The sequence below is a fragment of the Desmodus rotundus genome, chromosome 10 (genome assembly GCF_022682495.2).
Source record: "Desmodus rotundus isolate HL8 chromosome 10, HLdesRot8A.1, whole genome shotgun sequence".
NCBI lineage: Eukaryota > Metazoa > Chordata > Mammalia > Chiroptera > Phyllostomidae > Desmodus > Desmodus rotundus.
Window position 1 is genome coordinate 357,231 of NC_071396.1, and position 21,448 is coordinate 378,678.

The 21,448-nt window shown below is 64.4% G+C and overlaps 1 protein-coding gene across 2 annotated transcripts in view; it reads left to right on the forward strand.

The window, feature by feature from the left end:
- SYT2 (synaptotagmin 2) overlaps positions 1–21,448 on the forward strand; it is a 44,993-nt gene that overhangs the window by 18,635 nt on the left and 4,910 nt on the right. The window contains exons 1-7 of one of the 2 annotated variants that reach the window (XM_053913409.1): positions 10,723–10,855; positions 17,869–18,063; positions 18,796–18,962; positions 19,852–19,971; positions 20,271–20,438; positions 20,743–20,910; positions 21,285–21,402. In XM_053913409.1, the coding sequence (XP_053769384.1) occupies positions 17,886–18,063; positions 18,796–18,962; positions 19,852–19,971; positions 20,271–20,438; positions 20,743–20,910; positions 21,285–21,402 (919 nt within the window). In that variant the 5' untranslated portion in view covers positions 10,723–10,855; positions 17,869–17,885. Of the gene's footprint in view, positions 1–10,722; positions 10,856–17,868; positions 18,064–18,795; positions 18,963–19,851; positions 19,972–20,270; positions 20,439–20,742; positions 20,911–21,284; positions 21,403–21,448 lie in introns of those variants that run through there. The other variant, XM_024576071.4, reaches the window with a different exon arrangement.

Here is a 21,448-nt window from a genome sequence, read left to right on the forward strand (position 1 = left end):
GGCTGGGATGCAACCTGCTTCCGCCACTGCTAGTGGGGTGACCAGGGTGGGTTCTTCAGCTTCATGGTCTGCCCCAAGGCTAAGCCCCCATCAGCTGGCCCGTGAGGACCGGCAAGGGCACGCAGAGCGCCCAGTACCCAGCAAGGTCAGGAATCACTGCTGTGCAGTGAGAGCAGGTGGTGGGGCGTCAGCCTCAGCCTGGAGCCTCTGCTTGCCCCTCTGGGTGGTGTTTCGGGTGTGACACCTGGGAGGCTGGAGGGGCGCCAGCCAGGAGGCCCAAGAGGTATCCTCAGAGCAGCTGCAAATGAGCCGGTCATCCTAAGGCTGGACGTTCTTCCTGGACATCCGGGACTCTCGTGACGCCGGCAAGTGAGCACGCTTGCAGGATAGTGGGTGCAAAGTGCAGCCTCGGCCATGGCCGTCCCCCAGCTCAGGGCTGGGACCATATGACTGCAGCCCCTCAGGGAGGCTCCGTGAGCTGCATCCCAGCTGCGCCCCCGGCTGGGTGTGGCTCCCACAGGCCTCATGGTCACGGCCTAATGTTGTGGGTTTGGTTACCTCGTGTGTGTCTCCCCGACTCGGGGAGCGGCGTGGCCGGCGAGGTGGGGAAGGAGGCGGCCAGTGGGGAGCACAGGGCTGTGGCTGGCATGGCCCAGGCCGCGTGGCACAAGCTGGGAGGTCTTGGAGAGAGTGGCGAGGACAGAGGCATCGCCGTCAGCCACCGGGCATGAATGTGTGTGGTCCTGGGGCACACACGTCACTACTGGAGCCCACGCCCCATGTCTCGTGTGCGCACGTCACTCTGCACATGTGCTCACACGGATGCACGCAGGCTACGGTCGCCCCTGCCCGCAGCCGCCCTGGCCACCAGTCAGTCACCGCTCCTCACCAGGCTTCTGTCGGCAAATGAGATCAGAAGTCTGCAAGGAATTGCCCTCTCCACCGAGCGTGAATGTGCTCAATAAATCTCGCTGCCTTGAATAAATCTTGTACAGATGTAGGAAACGCGTTAAAGGCTGCCGGGGACGGCTGCCCGGGACGGCGATGGGAACCGAGGACCCGAGGAGGAAATCTCTGGGAGGCGGGCAGCAGCCGTGGCCAGGAGCTGGGAGGGAGCGGGATGCAGGCACAGTCGCAGGAGGTCACCCCACAGTGACGGTGACCGTGGCCTCCCTTCTGGGTGGTGCGTCCTGCCAGGGGAGCCTGGGTGGACCTTTTTGCTGCCCGCCACCCCCTTGGGAGGCAGCACTCAGCCCCCGTGTGACAGGTGACAGACAGGCAGGCAGACTGAGGGCCGGTGCGGCTGTGTCCCGGCCTGAGGTAGACACAGATGGCCAGGCCTTTCCTGGCCAGGGGCTGCGTCCTAGGCCACCAATTTAGAACATCCTCGGGGCCATTTCCACTTCCAGCACTGAGGCAGCCACAGTCTCAGGATCAGCTGCCTTTACCCTACAGGCTTCTCGTTTCCATCTTTTTCAGAGATTTTTTAAATTGTGCTGTTACGGCTGTCCTAGCCAGCAAGTGTTCAAGTAGCTGCGGCTTGGCTGGAGGAGCACGGAGGTCAGGGGGTGTGGCCCACTGTCCACACGGGTAGGGGGAGGGTGGGCGCTCATCTGTCGGGGCCAGGTTCTGGCCACGGCTCGGGGCCATTTGTTCTAAGACGACCGATGGGCGCATTGCGTGGACCTGCCTCGCTCAGTGCTGGCCGTGCAGCAAGACAGGCTGTGCTGGGCCAGGTCACAGGAGGCCGCGGCCGGGCGAACATTCGGGGTCCAGGAAGGGGAGAACACGCCTGTGCGGGCAGAGCCAGGGCCAAACCAGTGTCGCCACCAGGCTGTTCCTTTTTCCCTCTGTGACACATGGCCGTGCTGGACGTGGGCAGAGCTGGCGTCGATGGAAACAGGAAGCAATGGAGCAAAGGAGGGACTTTGTTGGGGAGCGGTGACCACGGCCGTCCCTCCCTGTCACTCTGCGCCCTCAACAGCTGCATCAGACGCTGGGTGTGAGAGGGTCTGGTCACCCACCTGTCCCGTGCCTGCTGTTCAGAAGCACATACGGCCGTCCGAGTCGGGCGCTCAGCTCCCACACAGAGCAGTGATTAATTCTGGCGGGAACTCCATCAATCTCGATTTCGTGCCCGGAGTCCCTGTGCCCCCTCCCCCTTCCTTTGTCTGCACATTAAATGACTCCAGAAAGGACGCAGGCTCCTGGGGGCCGGTGATTCTGCAGCTCTCCAGCTGCCTGGAGCCCCAGGTGTGTCCCCCAGCATTCCACCAGTGGCTCCCCGGGTGCCTCAGGGAATTTGGTGACCTGGAGGTCAGAGTTCAGTGCGAGTGCTCCCACTTCCTGTTTCTTGCTACCTTTTCTCTTTGCGGAGGCTCCTGGGTTTGCCCTGAGTCCCTCCACCTGCCTCCGGGGCTCCTGCAAGGGGGTCGCTCATGGGACCTTACAAGGGGCAGGGTCATAACCCAACGGCTTCTCCTCTACAATACTGCGTCTCTGCAGTGCCCTGGGGGGCAGACGGGACGGCGCCCAGAGACACAGGGTCCTGGCACCAGGAGGTGCGGGGTAAATGCACACATGTGCACACATGTCCCCCACTCTAGTTATTTGTCCCAGAGTCTTTAGACCTGTAACCACCACTCACAAAGGAGTAAATGCAAACGCAGTCACGGTCTGGTTCTGCCCTCGCGCTTTGCCTGGGGACATGTGTGCACTGTGTGCTGCTGAGCGGGCAGGTGAGGCCGGTGGCTGGGGCAAGTTTATATTTCCAGACCACGGTTGGCCCCGGGAAGCTGAATCTGTGGAAAGGGAAACTGCAGATGGGGGTGGGGGGCAGGGAACCGCTGTGCATAGTGTCTCCCAAAGGGCCTGGCGTACACCCGGAGGAGGTGGGGTGCCAAGGGGCTCTGCAGCCTGCCGGCTCCAGCCCCACACCTACTGGTCAGTGACATGAGCGGCCTCGAGTCCTGCACCCGGCCAGGTGGGGGCCGCACTTTGTCCTCCATGGAGGAGCCATGGCCCAGCAGCCACTCTAACCAGCAGGCTCACTCACAGCCACAGCCCCGAGCATCACCACCAACTAGTGTCGAAGGTTGGCCAGGCACACAGCCCGCCCCCAGGTGGGCCCCAAGCCACTCGGGGGTTGGCAGGTGTGACTTCTGCGTCCCTAGGGAGCAGTGCAGCTGCTGAGCAGGGAAGCCCTGCCACCCGAAGACCTGGCCTTGTCCCACTCTGCTACCAGCCTTGCACACACCCTGCCTCTGGCCGCTTCCCGACCTGTGCTCCCACGTCCCCTCTGCCCTTCCCACGCCTGCACTTGCGTGATCCCGCTCTCCCTCTCACACGGAGCCCCGCCCCTCTCATTTCCCACGCAGCCCGGCGCGCTCACTGTGCTGTGCTGCATGACCAGGTCAGGGACCAGCCTGGCTGCCCCGTGACCAGACACAAGCGTGGCCTCGGTGCCTGGTCGGGGCCCCAGGTGTCTGACCAATGAACTAATGAGTGGGCCAGTGAATGAGTGAAGTAGGCATACTGGCTTTGGCCCCTGAGAAAACCAGAGACCTGCTCTGAGACCTCAGTCCCCCGTCTGCGTGATAAGGGGCCAGGCTGGCCTGGGCTCCAAAGGCCCGAGAGCCTGTGAGCACTCCTGCAGGGCGGAGGGAACGGGCCAGCGCCCGCTGAGCATCCTCTCCGAACACCTGCCCCTTGGAGCAGAGACTAGCTCTGGCAGCCGGTGATGGAGGCCGGCTTGGCTTGAAAAATCGAGGCCACGGGCTGAGCCTCCCCAGTGCCAGGCGGCTCGAGGGCCCCGAGTGGGCAGTGCGGCCCCAGGGGAGGGCCATCGATGGCCTGACACTGTGCTCGGGGGTTAGCCCGGCCTCACAGGTAATTATGAAGCATGGGATTATGTGGGGGGGCAGGGCTGGGTTGGAGGAAAGAAATACTTTGTACCCAGCAGAGATGCTGAGTGAGCAGCAGAGGAAGGCATGGCCGTCCATGCTGTGCAGATCCCCTGCCTGCCCAGCTGCCTGCTCGGTGGGCTATGGAGCCAGCAGCTGGTCCCCTCTGGCTGCCTCTGTGTGGGGGTGGCAGATAGCAGCCACCTGATACTGTCCTCTGCCTTGGGGGTTGGACCTGAGGGTCCCCAAGGGCCTAAGGGCCATCTCTTTCTTGGCCTTTTTCTCACAAGGAGTCTCTGCAGGTGTCAACCTGGGCACCTAGCACATGCCTGGCAGAGTAAATGAATGAGTGAGTGAGGGAGTGAATGAACGAGTGAGTGAGGGAGTGATTGAGCGAATGAACAAGTGAATGAATGAATGAATGAATGATTGAGTGAGTGAATGAGGGAGTGAGGGAGTGAATGAATGAGTGAGGGAGTGAATGAACAAGTGAATGAATGAATGAATGATTGCGTGAATGAATGGGCAAGTCAGGGATTCAATGGTCGCATGTGTCCGTGGCCCACGAGGGCTGGGATTTGTGCTGTCACAGGGTCCTGGCACCAGGGGTCTGGCTCCTGCAGCTGCTCACTGGCACCTGCTGGGCGAGGAACTGGCTCAAGGACATGGACATGAGTGGGTGGCTGCAGCAGGAAAGGATGGAGTGCCGGGAGCCCTGTGTCCAGGGCTGGGTCAGGCAAGGGGCGGGGCCGCGGGATGCAGCCACACTGCTTGTGCACTGGGCTTGGACCCTCCCTGCTGTCCCGAGCTCAGTGTGGCCCACAGAACCCATGTCACACACTCTGAGCACCTGAGCCAGTCTGCAGAGTCGTAGCCCCGGGGCCTGCGGGTCTGGCAGCTCCCGGAGACTCCTGGTGCACACCAAATAGGGAGGCATCGGTCAGGCTCCTGGGGTGGGAACCCTGCCTCTCTGCTATCCCGGCACAGTGGCAGTGGGGCAAGCAGCCACCTTCGTGTAGGAGGCCCATGTCCACTGTGACCTGCGAGCCTGCCTGCAGCCCCGTGAGGCGTGGCTGCCACCACCCTTCCCAGACAAGGAGACAGGCCCTGAGAAGTTAGCGAACTCACTCCGGGACACACAGTCCAGGCTGGGGGACATCACCCTGCCTCCTGGGGCTCCCTCTGTTCTCCTGGTGGCCCGCCCCATCCCCCTTATGGTTCCTGGAGATAGCCCTGCCCTGGCCTCAGGGAGGAGAGCTGTCCCTCCGCCCCAACTGGAGCTTTGGCGGAAAGACGGACAGAGGGCAGCATCTCTCAGGTGGAGAGTCGGTTTGTTTTCACTTAAAAACCTGCCTGCCGCTCAGCGCCGGAGGCCCCTGCTGTCGGAGCCCCAGGAGTCTCTGGTCCTGCAGGCAGCTGCTCTCTGCACAGGAGCTCCCCGCCCCTCCCCCGAGTTACCTGCCAGTGGCTGTCACCTGCTCGGCAGATGGCAGACTGGTGGCACCTGTCCCTGGGCTGTACCCAGATTGGCTCAGCCGTGTCCTGGTTGCCCCTGAGCTGAGACCATCTGTGCCCCAGAGAGACCCACCACCAGAGAAGGGCAGGCAGTCCTCCTAGCTCCTCCGGGTCACGGGGCGAGAACTCAGGGCACGAGAGTCCATGTGGCTGCCCCTGGCCGGCAGAGTGAGGCTTTCCAAGTCCCTCCCGAGGCAGGCATGCCGCTGCCTCGGCTGCACGCTCTCTCCCAACCACTACTCTGCTCTCTGGCAGCAGAGGGCCCTCACCCCTCCATCTCCCTGTGGCCCTTGGAGACCCGGGGAACTGAGGGAGGCTGCTGGCAGGGGTGGTCTCCTCCTTGGGGTTCATTCTCAGCTGGTTGATGGAGCACGTTGCCTTTTCAACTGGAAAGCAGAGCTGGACTGGAAAGATCTTTAAAAATGAAACCTGGAGCACCAGGTGGAATGAGTGTGGAAACAGGAGGCGGGTGGTTCTCCTTGGGGCCTTCCCAAGACCCCCAGCAGACTTAGCACTCGATATACCAATAGGGCATTGTCCCCCACCCCCCAAAAAAACTCATTCAGAGAGAGAGAGAGAAAGAGCGAGGGAGAGGCTGATTCTCGAGTCTCAAGAAGTCTGGGCCTCTGAGACAGAGCGGGGCCCCAGGGGACCGGGGCGCTGAGAGGTGCTCCAGTTCCACAGACACCGAGGCTGTGCCAGCCTGTGTCCTGGCCTTGGGAAGGAGACCAGCCCCTCGCTGCCCTGGGGGTGGGTGCAAGGTGGTCCAGCCCCTGAGAAGGAGGGTGATGACCCAGCTCCAGGCCACATCTCTTGGAGGCAATGGGCTGCACATTTCCCTGGAAAATGAGGACTTTCAGGGAAAAAAACTAACAACAAGAAGAAAAGCCCGAGGACTGCATTGCAGTGCCTCCCAGGTGGAGCAGGCTGCCCGGGGGCTGCGTAGGCTCCCCGAGCCCTCGCCCAGCCTGCACCCAGGGCCAGAGGCAGGGAAGTGGGTCACCGGCCACCCTGCCACCCAGCTCTGGCCTGGGGCTTCGGCAGAGCCGAGGTGGAGGTGGCCGCTATTGGGGGTGATGGCAGTGGGTACAGTGGCTGGGCTTGGAGGTGCTTCCTGGGCTCTGGCCTTTGTCACAACACCCTGGTTCTCCCCCGTCAAGGGCACATTGAGCTGGAATCTGCATATCCCCTTCCCAACACCGTCCGGGGTTAGAAGCCTCATCATTTTCTCATCTTTGTCTCCAAAAGAAGGCCAGGCAGCTTCTGCATCCACCCACCTCCTTTCCCGGATCACAGGCTCAGAGCCAGAAGGGACCTGGGAAACTGCCCAGTCCAATCCCTGTACTGGATTAACAAGGAACCTGAGACCCAGAGAAGTGACTTGCCCAAGGTCACCCAGGGGCCAGGGCAGGTGGCGTCCTGGGGATTGGGACATGCCCCAAGAGGGGACAGTGGGACAAGAGCATCCCTCCTATGGAGGGATCGATGGATCTGGATTAGCAGTTAAGGCAGCCACAGAGGACAGCGGCACCCACAGCAATGCCACACCCTGGGGTCCTGGGGGACCCCCTGGAAGCCCCCCGCCCTCACCCTCCAGGCCCTCACAGCGCTGGCTGCAGCCCAGTGTGCTGACCTGTCAGGGTGACAGGGGACTCCCAGGGCCTCAGCCGGACCGTTGCTTTCAGCTCAGGACCAGGGTGCTGCCGCCATAGGGGCAAGAGGGAGGCCAGGTAGGGGGCCAAGACCCCAAAGCCAGCTCTGGGTGTGTTCATGTGGGGGGCAGAGGGGAGAACACGGCGACCACCAACGCATTCCAGTGTGCAGAGCTGGCTGGCTGCTCCCTCCCAGGCCTGTCCCCAGGGCCACCTGGCAGCCCCATCTTCCACCAAAGCAGAGAACCTCTGCCCCAGGCCCTGGACTCCCCCCGCCCCCACCGTCCAGGGTCCTGACTCCCACCCCTGCAGGGTCTTGACGCACTCCCCTCCACGCCCACTGTCTAAGGTGCTGCCCCCATCCCCCACCTCCCCAGGACCGGGCAGCCTGGCTGGGGACAGAGGCCACCCAGTTGCTGGATCTCTTCTGTCAGCCTCCTGCGTGGGAGGGTTGGGACGAGCCCTGCTCCAGGCTGGCCCGGTCTCTGACCTGGGGATTTGGACTGACTGGCTCCTGTCAGGGGTGTGCTGTCCCTCCCTGGATGTCCTGTTTCGAGGACACAGACTCACTGGGTCTTGGCCAGCAGAGTTTGGCCAGGGGGATGGAGGGGATGGAAAGCTCTGGAATGGGAATGGGCAGAGTCAGGGGGCCATGGCAGCTGTGTTCAGAGCTGGAGAGCCGGCGCCTCCGCTCACCAGTGGTGGAAGCCACAGGGACTGCAGGACGTCGGCTCTGACTCAAAGCTGCCCGTGCCCGGGAGGGCGGCTGCCCACGGCCAGAACGGGCGCACAAAGCCTGGGCTCTCAGGGGGGCGGTGGCATGGCGGCCTTCCTGGGAGAATGGGCCTGCTTAGGTCATGTGACTGAAATACCAGTCCTTGGGAGCAATTAGTTAAGTTAATTAGCTCATCCGTTTTAGCAGTGACTAAGGCACTGGGGCAGGGAGCAGGCAGGGAGCTGTATCAGGGCCCCTGTGCGGGGCCGGGAGTGCGAGGCAGAGAGGGGCTCTAGGCTGCCGGGCACTGGGACCCGAGTGGCCACACGCAGGTGTTGCGTCAGGACCTCGCTGTCCTGATAAAGACACGGGACCTTTGGGCTCAGACGTCACCCCAGAGAGTAACTCAGCCTGGGCCATGCAGCGAGTTGGTCCAGGGACAGACACTTTTTCTTCTCACTCTCTAAGTGGTCTGAACACCCCGGGAGCACCCAGACCCAGGTTCCCACCCTCCCCGACTGGGACCTCCTCCTCCAGAGGAGGAGGAGACCCGGAGTAATCACTGAGGTGACCCAAGGGGGTGGGGGGGCAGGGCCACAGCCTGGCGCACCTGAGCCACCCGCCTCTGTCCTCCTCTGGAAGCGGGTGGCTGGCTGTGGACACCAGGGCAGACTCCAGCGTCAGCTCGTGTGGCTTATTGGAAAATGCACCTCCACTTTGTAATTCTGTAAAATGGGTGCAATAATGTCCACATAGAAACTGACCCCTGAACACTTCAGGAAAATGGGAGAGGTGTTTAAGAGACTTTTGTAGCGTCTGAGACTTGAGGTGACAGGTGGGGATCTGTTGGGTGGAAAGAACTGGCCAGCATCAGAGTCCAGCAGCCTGGGATCAGACCCAGTCACCTCCACCTTCGAGGTCACTTGCATCTTCAGCCCCAGTCTCCTGGGACTTGAGGTGCCACCACGGAGGGACAGGTTGTCGCTTCCCTGCCTTGGTGCTGCCTGGGGTTGTTGAGAAGGACTGAAGGGAGACAAGGCTGTGAGCTGCTGTTACCCCCACATGCGGGGGGTCCCCCAGGGCCTGTGAGGCCCTGAGCAACCTCAGCTTTCTCTTCCCCCGGGACCACAACACTTCCGCCTCCTGGTCTGGACCAGCTCCCTGCTTGTGCACCTGTCCTCTGCCCCTTCCCTGCCCCCAGGACCCCCAGCACACGCACACGCAGGAAGCCTATCCCTTAAATACAGCTATTTTTAGAAGGAGTGGGCCTGGTTCTGCTTTATTTGCTGTGATCAGACCCCACTTCACTGCAGTGTTGAGGGAGATGAGGTCCAGGGGACCTCGGGGTCTGCTTTAGGAGGAAGGGCTATGGGGTCGCTTTGTCCTTCGCCCTGCGTCCAAGCAGCCCACCTGGCCGTCACTGGGCACAGGCTTCCTGCAGCCGGGCCGTGTCCTGGGACCCTCCGTGTCAGGAAATCCCAAAGTCCAACCCACAGCCCCTGAACTCTCTGTCCTTTCCTCCTGGCAGAAGAAGCCTGTCTCCGTGAGGGAGACCAGCGTCCGCCCTGCGTGGACGAGTCGGGGAATCCCTGTGCCCTCCTGCCAGCGTCTGACCTTGAGCTCTGGGCCCTCAGGTCCCTTTTTCCCTCCGAAGAGTGGCTGGTGGGGGCGGGGGGGGGGGAGCAGAGGTCTCAGGCTTCAGTCCTGTGCCCCCGCGCGGACGCGGATGCGCAGCCCCTGCACGCAGCAGCGCGCTGCCCGACACGCTGGAGCCCGGAAATCCCCGAGTCAGCTTTTTCGGTGCCCGGTCGGTGACGGCGACGAGCGAGCTGCCGCGGCCCGCGGGTCGGAGACGGGCTGCAGCCCGGCGTGGGGCGCGTTGCCGCAGCGCTGCAGTGGCCGCGGGAGCGCGGGGCGGGCGGGGGCGGGGGAGGCAGAGAGGACTGGATCCGCTGAGCGAGCGGGAAATCCCGGGGCTGCTCAGCGAGGCCCTCCCCAACCCTCGCACAGGGGGCTCCTTCCCCGGTCGAGCCCCAAACCTGGCCCGGGTTCTGAGGGCGCAGAGCAGGAGCGGAGAGGAAGGGGCTGTGCGGGGGCCAAAGCCCAGAGGGGGCGGGGACGAGGGGAGCAGGCCTGACGTCCGCGGGAACTCCGAGCTGGGGTCCCGAGGTCTCCGCCGGGGTGCTGGGGCCTGAGGCGGAGGCGGAGGCAGAGGAGGGACGCCCAGGCTCGCAGTGCCCCTGCCCCTCCAGCCTGCAGAGGGCGGAAGTGCCCCCAGGGCTGCGGGGCGCCGGGTCCCCGAGGCCGAGCCCCGCAGTGGGTTCCCACCTGGGGGCCGGGCCGGGTCCTGCGCAGCAGACACCCCCAGCGCCTCGCTTTCTCCGCTCCCTAGGAGGCCGGCGGCGGCCCGCGCTCTGGGGGCAGAAGGCACCGCGCCTCCCCGGCCCCTTCAGATCCTGCCCTTTGTCTGCATCGCCCTGCCGCTCCCTCCCATTCTTTTCTTTCCCGACTCAGGAAACCTTCCTCCGCGTCCCCCGAAGCAGATCGGCTGCTGCCCCGCCCGCACACCCGGGAGGCTCCTGGAGCTGGGGGGCTGTGGGGGCGCGCAGGAGCGCACGGAGTGGGCGGGGACCTCTCCGTGTTGTCCCACGGACTCCGGGGACGCGAAGCCGCCTCGCCAACCCAAACTTCTCCGGGGGCGCGCCCGGTGGCACCCGTTCCCCCACGCGCGTCCCTCTGCACACCCCTCCCCTCCCTGCAAGCCCACAGCCGTCCCTGGAGGAGAGGGGCTCGGGCGGCTCAGGCGCGGGGATCGCCGGGGTGGGGGTTGCGCTTGGCCGGCGGGGATCGCCCTGGTGGGGCGCCGGCCGCTGCGTGTGCAGACCGATGTGAGGAGCATGCCAATTGGCGGCGGGGGAGCGGCTGGGGCTGTTACTACCGCAGAGCGAGCGCGCGCGACGAGCCGGCGGAGGAACCGCAGCGCCCAGCGGCGCGAAGGGGCAGAGGAGCCCCGGCTGTCCCGCCTTCGGCGCTCTCCACGAGCTCGGGCCGCAGTGCGGCCGGACGCCCCGGTAAGAGGAGCCGGGCGGGGCGCCTGCGAGGGCAGCCCTGGGTCCCGAGCCAAGCTGTGTCCCCCGGGCCACCTGCGGCCACCCCAAGGGCCTGGGCGCGGGGGTGGGGGACACAGGCAGGTTTGCCAGAGTGGGACACTCGCACTTCCTGGGCCCGGCGCTCCCAGCCGGGTAAACTAAGTGCTGAACCGAGCGGGTGGTGGGGACTGGGCTGCGGAAACCCACTCGCGTCGGAACTGCCCGGTTAGTCCCGCGGGAGGCGTCCCGAATGGTCCTGGGGAACCCCTCTCCCCAGGCCTGGTTCTCCTCGCGGGAGCCCGGGATGGTCGAGGGGAGCAGGCGCGGGCGGGCATCCGGGAGGCGCCAAGGCGCGGGGACTGAGAACTTGGGCAGGTGGGGGAAGGGCGCGGGGAAAGTGGGTGCGGGGCGCCCTGGCCGCCCCCGCCCGGCCGCAGTAGGGAGGAGCCCGAAGGCCCGTGTGTGGAGCTCGGGGGTCCCCTTGTGCAGAGCAGAGCGGGGTGCACGGGGACCCTGGCTAGCGTGGAGTCCGCTCCCTCTCTGCGCCCAGTGGGGGTCGGTGGGTGGCGGCCTCTCCCCCCCCCTCCTCCTCTTCTAGAAACTTTCTCCTCCAGCAAGCGCCCCCCGCTGGGGGAACTGGCGGAAGCAGAGGCCCAGGATGCGGGCCAGCTGCGGCGCTTGGAGGAAAAGGGGTGGGGGATGGGGAAGGGGCCACAGGGCGGTAACAGCGCATGCTCCACTCAGTTTGCTGTGTGACCTTGGACAAGCTGCTGCACAGCTCTGAGCCTCGGGATGGTGGAGATGCTTAGTGAGGAGGCTCGGGATGAGGTGGGGACAGGGTGGTCGGGCAAACCAGCCCTCGGGGGCTCCTGCTTTGAGCCTGGGCGCTTAGGAATGTGTGGCCTTTGATAGCTGGCCTCCCTAGCCCTTGGGGACGGATGGCAGTGAGGAGCTGGGTACCAATAGGTTCCACGGGGAAACGTCGAGATTCCATTCGACCAGGCCTATGACCTTGGACAACTGCCCACCCCTCTGGGCCTCGGATCTTCATCTGGAAAATGGGGGTGTGGACCCCCTGGGGCCCGAAGCCTGTGGCAGCCCTGACACCTGCTGGCTCCGTGCCAGTGGGGGTGGCTGCCCTTCTGTGCCCTGGTCTCTGGGGCAACCGGGGCCCCTCTTCCCCCTAAAAAGCTGCAGGGCTACGAGCCCCTCAGCCTGCTTATTCCCTCAGGATCTCCAGTGTGGGGGAAGGTCTGCCTCCGGGCTCTCTGCGTGGGCTCGGCCTTTCCGGGGGTGGGGTGGGGACAGGCAAGAGTCCAGTGGGATAAAAGGGCTTGTGAAGGACCCCCAAGGTCGTGCAGTCTGGCCCCTGGCCCCAGGCAGGGCAGCTCCTGCCTCAGATGAGGGTGATGTGAAGGGGTCATTAGAATGACCTGCAGTGCCCAGCAGGTCCCCACAGTGTGACCCCCCAGCACTTCCCCAGGGGAATCCGACCTTCCTCTGGGGGTGAAGGCGGCTGCATTTTCAGTTGGGCGGAGGCAATAGCTTCTCCCTGCGCCTCAGGGCACCGTGGGAAGAGTCCTGGATTAAGGTAGGAAGCCTGAGTTTAATTCCAGGCTCTGCCTCCAGTGCGTGTGCCCTTGTGTGACCTTGGGCAAGCCCCCGTTTTCCTCTGCTCTCCTGAGCATTGAGAGGCCAAACCGGCTGCCCTCCCAGGGCCTGCCCACCTGGTCACTCTGGGTGTGAGGCTCCAGGCTGGGGTCTGAGAAGCAGGAAGTGGGCTTGGCTGGGGGATGGGGCGGTGGCCCCCAGAGATTCCCTGTGTTTACCGTGCTTCTGCCCCCCAACCCCGGATCTGCTGGGTGTTAGCCATGAGACCTTGGGCAAGTTACCGACCTTTTCTGGGCTTCAGCTAGCTGCCCAAACGCGATGACAATAGTGAGTACTGTGGGTTAGGGTGGGGGGGGCGCGCTCGGTGCAGCGACGCTCGGCGAGTGGCGGCTGCGTTGACAATGACAGTGAAGGCTGGTGGCACAGCTGGGGCCTCTGCAGACAGTGGGGCAGTGGCCGAGGGCCGCAGGGGAGATTTCTGGAGGTGCAGGGTGACCACTCGGTGGGGCACAAAGCTGCCCTGCTGAGTGGGAGCAGCAGCTCTGCCTCTGTCTGTCTGTCTGTCTGGCACATCTGCAGCAGTAGCCTCATGAGAAAGAAGTGGCTTTTCTTTCCTTACACCTCTTTCCCCCTCTCTCTGCTTCCCTGTTCCCTCCTGTGATTTGGACAAGGAGGGCCTTTTGCTCAGTCCCTGCACCTTCCAGGAATGAGCTGACCGTGGCTGGGAGGCTGAGGCTGGACCCCTGCAGCAGCGGCCAGAGGCCCATCTGCACCCAGGCAGGGGCCCCGGCTGGGCCTCCGGGGGACTCCTAGGGTTCCAGGCTGCCAGCCCGGACGGGACGCCCTGGTGGGGTGGGCAAACGTGTGCTGTGTGACCTTAGGCAGGTTGCAGCCCCTGGGCCTCAGTTTCCTCGTTGTCAAAGTAAAAGATTGGTTTAGATGAATCCACTTGGACCATGTTGGTTCTGTCTCTGCGTGTGTGGTGGGGGAGACGTTTGCCAGGCACAGCCTGGGAGAGGTGAGGACTTGTTCTCAGTGACTGCGCTGACGGTTAAGAGCAGAGGCTTTGCACGCAGACGGACCCAGGCTCTCTCGGTGTTAGCTGTGTGACTTCAGGGAAGTTACTAACCCTCTCTGAGCCTCAATTACCCGATCATGAAATGGGAGCACTGTTCCCCCTTTCAGGGCAGCGCGGCGTCAGGGACGGGTGGGGACAGGGCCCACAGTCCTGTAGTGGTCACTGTGCACAGGCTTCTGGGAGCGTGCCTGTTTCCCGCACCCGTTTCCCGTACCCGTCCCCCTGTTCCCTGGGCTGTGTGGGCTTTGTGGGGAGCCCGGCCACTGGGGGCTGCAGCCAACTGTGTCTGTCACAGACAAAGCTGGAGGCCCCCCAGTGTGAGAGAACGCTGCCCTTGTGGGGGAGCCTCCATTCACGGGGAGGCTGGAAAACGAGGTCTCAGAGACAAGGGCTGAGCTGGTGGGTGGGACCCCAGCAGGCGGTGCGGGAAGGGGCCTGAAGGTGTCCTCAGCACTCCGGTGTCGATTATGGGGAAACTGAGGCTCGGGGAGGGGCGCAGCGTGTCCAGACCCACACAGCACGTCAGCCCGGAGAAAGGGCTGCACCTGCCCGTGGGCGCCCGAGCTCAGGGCCCCGCCCACTCTCCCCCTTGTGCACTGAGCTGCGTCCCCACCTCCTGCCAAGGGACAGAGGACAGGCCGCTGACTAGCAGGCACCTCCTGGGCTGCGTGCCGAGGCCAGCGAGCCCAGCGTTCCCATTCCTCAGATTGGACCACTGAGGCCCCAAACACAAGGACTAGCACACGGTGGCTTGGAGCCTCCCTCACACCACTTGGTGTCCCAGGACGCCAGGGGCACGGAGGGAAACCCCGTGGGCCTGGGTGAGGGGGCAGGGCCAAGACGGCCCCCCGAACCTCCTTTCCTGGCCCGGCTCTGTCCTCCAGTCCACAGCAGAGGCCTGTGGGAGGAAGGAGACTGGGGCGACCTCTGCTCTCAGTGCACAAGTGACACAGAGGGGAAGAGGCGGCGTTTGCCCCGAGACAGGGGACAGGCAGTGGTCTGACTTGGGATGAGGGTAGCTGCCGCGGTGGGTGGTGGGAGCACCGACTCTGAAGGACCTTTGGGTTCGCTGCCTGCGTTCCTTGTGCCTTGTGTCCAGCCCGTCGCCTCACACCCTCCCCCTTGCTCGCCGACCTGCTCCCTCATAAGCCCCCTTGTTCGGAGCGGCCTGTCCTGGCTCCCAGCTCCCTGGAGGAGGAAGCCCGTGGGGTCTTGTTGGGCTTGGGGAGAAGCCGGGGGTCCATTGCTCCCTTCTCCGGGCTGAGCCTGGGAAATGGGGCAAAGCCCTTGGCAGGTCAGCACAGGCTGGGAGCAACTTTTTCCTCTCACTGTTGTTTCGCTCCCATCTCCCACTTTTCTTCTGTACACCCTGCTGCCTGGCCCCTGGTCCCTGGCCCTGAGGTTGGGGAGGGCCGGGGGCAGAGACCCAGAGCCCACAGCTCCTCCTCAGCGGGAATGAAGTTCCCAACCCCGGCAGCTGCCAGCTGCTTTTCTGGCTTTCGTGCAGCTGTGTGGCTGGTGGAATCAGCCTTCATGGTTTAAAGGTGCCTCTGGAGGGTTGGGGAGCCCTGCAGCAGGAAGGCCCGGGCGAGGTCAGAGGAAGGACTTCCTGCGGTGGGGTCATAGCTTTGGGGTCCCACGTCCCGGTGGGACGTGGTGGCCGGGCGTCTGCTCCACTCACTTCCCCTCCAGGGAAAGAGCCAGCTCACCACCTGCCCCGGGCGGGGCCACAGTGACCTTCCTGGAGGTCAGGTGTGCCAGCCAAGACTAGACCTGGTCCCATGGCTTCCAAATCCATCAGGGGGCAGGCCGGCCCTGGGCATCCCACAGCCAGAGTGACATCCTGGCGAAGCCACTGGTGGGCTGGAGGGGGAGGGGCCTGAGGGCTCTGGGCCTGGGCGAAGTCCTGTGTGGGCAGCGCCCCGGACTCGTCTCCACCTGCCTGCCTGCTGCTGCCAGCTGCTTGGTGGATGGGGCTCAGAGCAGCGGCTGCTTGGGGACCCGATGCCGCCTGTCCCCACGGCCCCCGGCACATGGCCTGGAAGGAGCACAGCCCCGGCCCCTGCAGGGGGCTTCCTGCACCCAAGCTCCGTTCCCCAGTGGGACTTGAGCCTGGGTTCAAATCTAGACTCTGTGGGACTTTGGAAAGACTTGGTACCTGTTTCCTCTTTAAATGGAAAGGGACACTTTGCCGATAAGGAGGCAGCCGTGGGTGGGGTGAGGCCTATGGTCCTCGTCTGACCTGGAGGAGGGGTGACCGTTTCCAGGACTGACTGTGGGGAAAAGCCAGGCAGGCATGGGGGGCAGTGTGTTCGCCAGTCCTGAAGCTGGCTCGGAGTCTGGGTGGCGGCGCCCCACTCTCTTACCCCACCTGGACAGCCAGGCGGCGCCCCCGCTCTGCAGGCGCCTGGGAGCCCGTCACAGAGAGGACGGCACACTCATCCCCCGGGGCAGGGGCGGTCCAGTGTCTACCTTATGGGGTAGGAAATGAGCCCAGCACAGGGTGGGGAGGGACCTCCCCAAGGTCCCCGAGCTGGCAGGTGGCAGGGGGACCATTTGAGCAAAGGCTGTCCCGTCCCACAGCCTGCGCACCAGTCTAATCAGAGAGTGGGTGAAGGGCTCTGAGGAGTGTTCATCCCAGGTGGGCTTGAGACCCTCAGGGCAGGTGCCGTCACTGTCACCTCCTTCTGCCTGCCAGCCGGTGGGAAGGCCTGTGAGCACTGTCCTCGGGGCCTCGGTCTTGTCATCAAGGGAGCAGGTGCTCCGAGCTCACCCCAAAGGCAGGCGATGGCCAAGCAGTCCCCCTTCTGTAGGAGGCAGACGCAGCGTCTTGGGCGCCAGCCCCCTCCCTGCCAAGGCTGCGCATCTACCACTGCGGGAAGCAAGTGGGCAGCCAGGTGTGGGGCTGCGTCCCCTCCCACGGCGGCATTGTCCACTCAAGCTCCTGCACACTCGAGTCTCCTTTTGACTGGGGCGTGACCTGGTGCCACAGTGCACAGCTGACTGGTGTGTGCTGTGCAAACACCTCCACCCACCTCTGCCCACCACAGCCTCCCCGGAGCACCCTGTGGCCTGGCCCGGACCCTGGGACGGGACTCGGGCTTAGTGTCCCACTTGACCTACAGTCTTCTCAGGGGCCACGGCCCCAAAGGCAGGTCCCATTCTCACTCCCACTTTGCGGGTGGAGAAACCACATGCCCGAGGTCACACGGCTACCAGGGCCGAGCTGAGACTCGAGCCAGGCCTTCTGACCCGGAGGGCAGCGGCTGATGCACCCACCTTGCTCCACCTGGCACCCTTGGCTCCTGAGTAGGGCTGCTGCCTCCTGGGCGGGACCTGAGTAGAACTCCATGCCGGGATTTTCCAGTTTGGAGTTTCCCCATGTCTCCTCCCTCCCCCAGCCCGTGGAACTTTGAGGACCAGGCTGCCCTCCCGCCGTCCATTTCCTGTCCCTGGGGTCTGGGGAGGAGGACGGCTTCCTCTGGGAACAGGCCAGGACGTGCCTGGCCCACTTTAGTTCCTGGAGACCAGGGCCCACTGGGGTGCTGGCGGTAATGGGCAGCCTGTTGGAGTGAGTGGGTCTTTCCCCAGGCCTGCCAGGGCTGGGGGGGATGGGAGCAGGCTGCTTCCCCCCACCCCCGCCGGCTGACCTGGCCTCTCCTCCCGCTGTTCCCGTTGGGCCCAGCTCAGATGCCGCACCCTGCATGCTGGGCGGGTGCAGGCGGCTTGCGGTGAGGAGGGGCGAGTGCAGGAGGCCTGGGACGAGTCCACATACCTCAGGCCTCTTTCCGGCAGAGGCCTTGGGAGCTGGCGTGAAGCCATCAGCATCTCGGATGCATTTCCTTAGCTTCTGGGGGGTTAAGTAGGCGGGAAGTGCCTGGCTCATCCAGAGTGAGACAGAGACACTTCGGTTTCCACAGCCGCCCCAGTGCGCGGACACGGTGGTCGGTGCCGCAGACGGCCTGGGCAGGATGTTGCTGATGAGGCCTCTGACAGCCCGCCCCTCACGTGCAGGCACCGAGTACCATGTGCTGGCCGTCCTGCATTTGTGGCCCTTGAATCCCAGGGAAGGGGGGACAGCAAGTAAAACAGACTGTGTGTCGGGGGCAAGTCAGTGGTGGGGGGAGGGGCAGGGGCCAGAGGGCACAGGGGACAGCTGTATCCAGGCCGAGTCCACAGGCAGAAATGTGGTTCTCGGACGGGGACGAGAACCCGCTGTTTGGCATCAGGCCGCTCTGCCTCCCAGGCTGGGACAGACCGGAGGGGACCCCTGGGACGTCACCCAGCCTTTCCCTCTCACTCGCAGCCGCCCCTGCTGCTGCCATGAGGAACATCTTCAAGAGGAACCAGGAGCCCGTGGTGGCTCCTGCTACCACCACGGCCATGGTGCCCGTCGGGCCTGCAGACAACTCCACCGAGAGCGGGGGAGCCGGTGAGAGCAAGGAAGACATGTTTGCGAAGCTGAAGGAGAAGTTCTTCAACGAGATGAACAAGATCCCCCGTAAGTGTCCCCGAGGCTCGGGGTGGGGGGGCACTGGGGCAGGACCAGCTGGGGTCTCTCCTAGCTTCAGATTCAGGCTGGGTTATCGGACAGCCCCTCAGGAATTGGGCATACAGCTGGGCTCGCTGAAGAGATCGGGGGTTTATGGGGCCCAGCCTCCCAGGAACAAAGTTCGTACACAATTTAGAAAAGTGTTGACAGATGAAGCCAAAAGAGGAGGAAAAACAGTGAAGGAGAAACCACCATTCGAGTCCTCCAGTCTCGTTCAGAGGCTGCTCCGTTGTGGGAGAGGACAAGTACGAGCCCCCTGCGTCCGCGTCGTGCGTGTTTTATTTGAGTGTAGCTGGTGGGCCGTGCTGTGGTAGTCATGTCAGTTTCGGGTGGACAAGAGTGATGGGCATTTTTACCTGACCACACCCCCGCCTTCAGAATTCCCAGCCACATCTTGGGGGTAGCCTCGGGCGCAGCCTCGTCCGCTGAGATGGTGGTTCAGGACCAGGGACAGCAGCCAGGGCTCTGGTCCAGGGGGCTTGGTTCTTCCTGCCCCCACCCCCTGCAACAGGGTCAGGCTGGGGGACAGTCACTCACGGAGCCCGGCCCACGTCCCGGCTCATCCCCCAGAGCGGCGTGTCCCCAGGGCAGCGGGCGTGTGGTCACCAGTGTGGGGCAGGGCCAGGGGCACCGTCTCAACCCCGGCCGGGCCCGCTGACGCCAGCTCTCCCGTGCACGCAGTGCCGCCGTGGGCGCTGATCGCCATCGCCGTGGTGGCCGGCCTCCTGCTGCTCACCTGCTGCTTCTGCATCTGCAAGAAGTGCTGCTGCCGCAAGAAGAAGGGCAAGAAGGAGAAGGGCAAGGGCAACAAGAATGCCATGAACATGAAGGACCTGAAGGGCGGGCAGGTAGGGCGGCAGGGTGGGCACGGGGCCCGGGCCCCCTGGCCCTGCCTGTGCTTCCTCCTGTCTGCTCTGCGTTCGTGGGAGGGGAGGGGCTGGGACCGTCCTGGAAGAGGCCGCGGGACTGAACGATGCATGGGCCCCAGGAGAGGCTGCTGGGAGAGAACGTGGTGCAGAGACTCCCGCATCCAGGGGCTGTCGGGGCGTGCGCTGTGGCTCCTGCCAGGGGACCCGGGACGAGCCTGTCGCTGGTGGTGGGGGCGGGGCCGGGACATGACGAGGCCCGGCATCACCCTCACACTCTCTGCACCATCCCATGGGGCTGGTTGTCCTGGGGCGGCCCTCACACACCCGAGTTTCTCCTTGGAGGCTGGCAGAGGCCCCACTGGGTGGCGGCAGACGTGGCCTGTCCAAGGAGCCCACCTGGGTGGGGGAGGACAGTGGAGGAAGGGCCTGACCTCAGAGCTCAGCCCGAGAGCACAGCGCCTCTGTGTGTTTGTGTGTGTGCCCACACATGTACATGTGTGTGCATGCATGTGGGGGGCACGGGGGGCTCAGGAGTGCCCCAGGCAAAGTCGAGCCTGGGGTCTAAGCTGCAGGCTTGTCTGTTAACCGTGTCTTTCCTTCCCCGCCCTCCCTGGACTCACCCTGCTCCTGAATGCTGGACTGTGTGCCCGGTATGTCTGGCCAGGGGGTGGGGTGTGGGTGGGGCCTGAGTGTGGGCGGGTAAGTAGAAGGGGAGTTGACAGGGAACATGCTGGCCCTGCAGGGAGAGAGGCAGGGCTCTGGGGGACTGTGCCCCCCCCAGGCCCTGAGCCCGGGCATTCACTCCCATCACCCCTGTGCCGAGCCGGCTGTTCTCTTCTGTCTGTCCCTCCCTCTGCAGCCCCCACAGGACGATGACGACGCAGAGACCGGCCTGACTGAGGGGGAGGGGGAGGGCGAGGAGGAGAAGGAGCCAGAGAACCTGGGCAAGCTGCAGTTCTCCCTGGACTACGACTTCCAGGCCAACCAGGTGCGGGTCCTGCTGGAGGTGGGGGGGGCCGACAGAAACTGCCCCTTTCCCACGGAAGGGCGGGCTGAGAACGGGGTGCACCCAGCTCCGGGACAGGGCCCCTGGCCTGGCTGGTCTCCACTGACCTGCCGAACCTTGGGCCAGTCGGTGTCCTTCTACTTCAGTGACCCTGTGTCGTCCCTAGTTCCCGGGGCGGAGGTGGGGCCAACCCTCCTGTAGAGCCCCGGCCTGACCCCTGCCCAGACGCTGGTGCTGGGGCAGTGGCCCTGAGACTCAGGCTGGCCTTGCTGTCTCCACAGCTCACTGTTGGCGTCCTGCAGGCTGCCGAGCTGCCTGCCCTGGACATGGGAGGCACCTCAGACCCCTACGTCAAAGTCTTCCTCCTTCCAGACAAGAAGAAGAAATACGAGACCAAAGTCCATCGGAAGACACTGAACCCAGCCTTCAATGAAACCTTCACCTTCAAGGTGACAAGGGCTGGATGCTATGCAGCTGCGTCCTGACCCCGGTTGCACCTGCCTCCTGCCCAGCCTCTTCGCTCCTGGCCATGGCCGAGGCCCTGGGGCCAGCTGGGTCTGGAAGGGGGGCCGGCTGGGCTTTGGCCTCGGGGGGGTGTCAGGAGCCCTGCCCCGCTCCGGTGCCCCCGAGCCAGGCTCCTCTCTGTCTCCACAGCTCACCAGAAGTCTGCGGACTGCAGGGAGAGTACCTGCCCTCGGCAGCCCTGCGGTGCACGAGCTGCCCTGACCCTCTGACCCCCCCTTTTCCCCACAGGTGCCGTACCAGGAGCTGGGGGGCAAGACGCTGGTGATGGCCATCTACGACTTCGACCGCTTCTCCAAGCACGACATCATTGGGGAGGTGAAGGTGCCCATGAACACCGTGGACCTCGGCCAGCCCATCGAGGAGTGGAGGGACCTGCAGGGCGGGGAGAAGGAGGAGGTGAGGGCGAGGCCGGCGCCTGGGGGGTCCGGGGCCCCTGCAGGCGAGGGCAGCCCCCCTTGTGGAGCGCGAGGCGGCTCCGGGGCATCGGCATCTGGCATCGTCACTGTCCTTGCCCCCGAGCTCCTGCTGCTGTCACTTAGAGCCGGGGATTCCGGGCTCTGCGCCTCAGTTTGCCCACACGGAGAGCCCACATTTGCTCTGACGGATCCTCTGCCGCCCGCCCTTGGAGCTGCGGGAGGCGGGGTGTTTGACACCGAGACAGTAGCTGCTCAGGCCCCAAAGATGTGGGGCCTGGGGTGGGGTGACGGGCCAGCACCTGGAGGCAGTGGGTTGGCTGGGATGACCCGGGCCCCGCGTCTGCCCCTGCACAGCCCGAGAAGCTGGGCGACATCTGCACCTCCCTGCGCTACGTGCCCACGGCCGGGAAGCTCACTGTCTGCATCCTGGAGGCCAAGAACCTGAAGAAGATGGACGTGGGCGGCCTTTCAGGTGTGTGCAGCGCTCCTGGCTGCCACTGGGTGGCACCAGCGAGCCA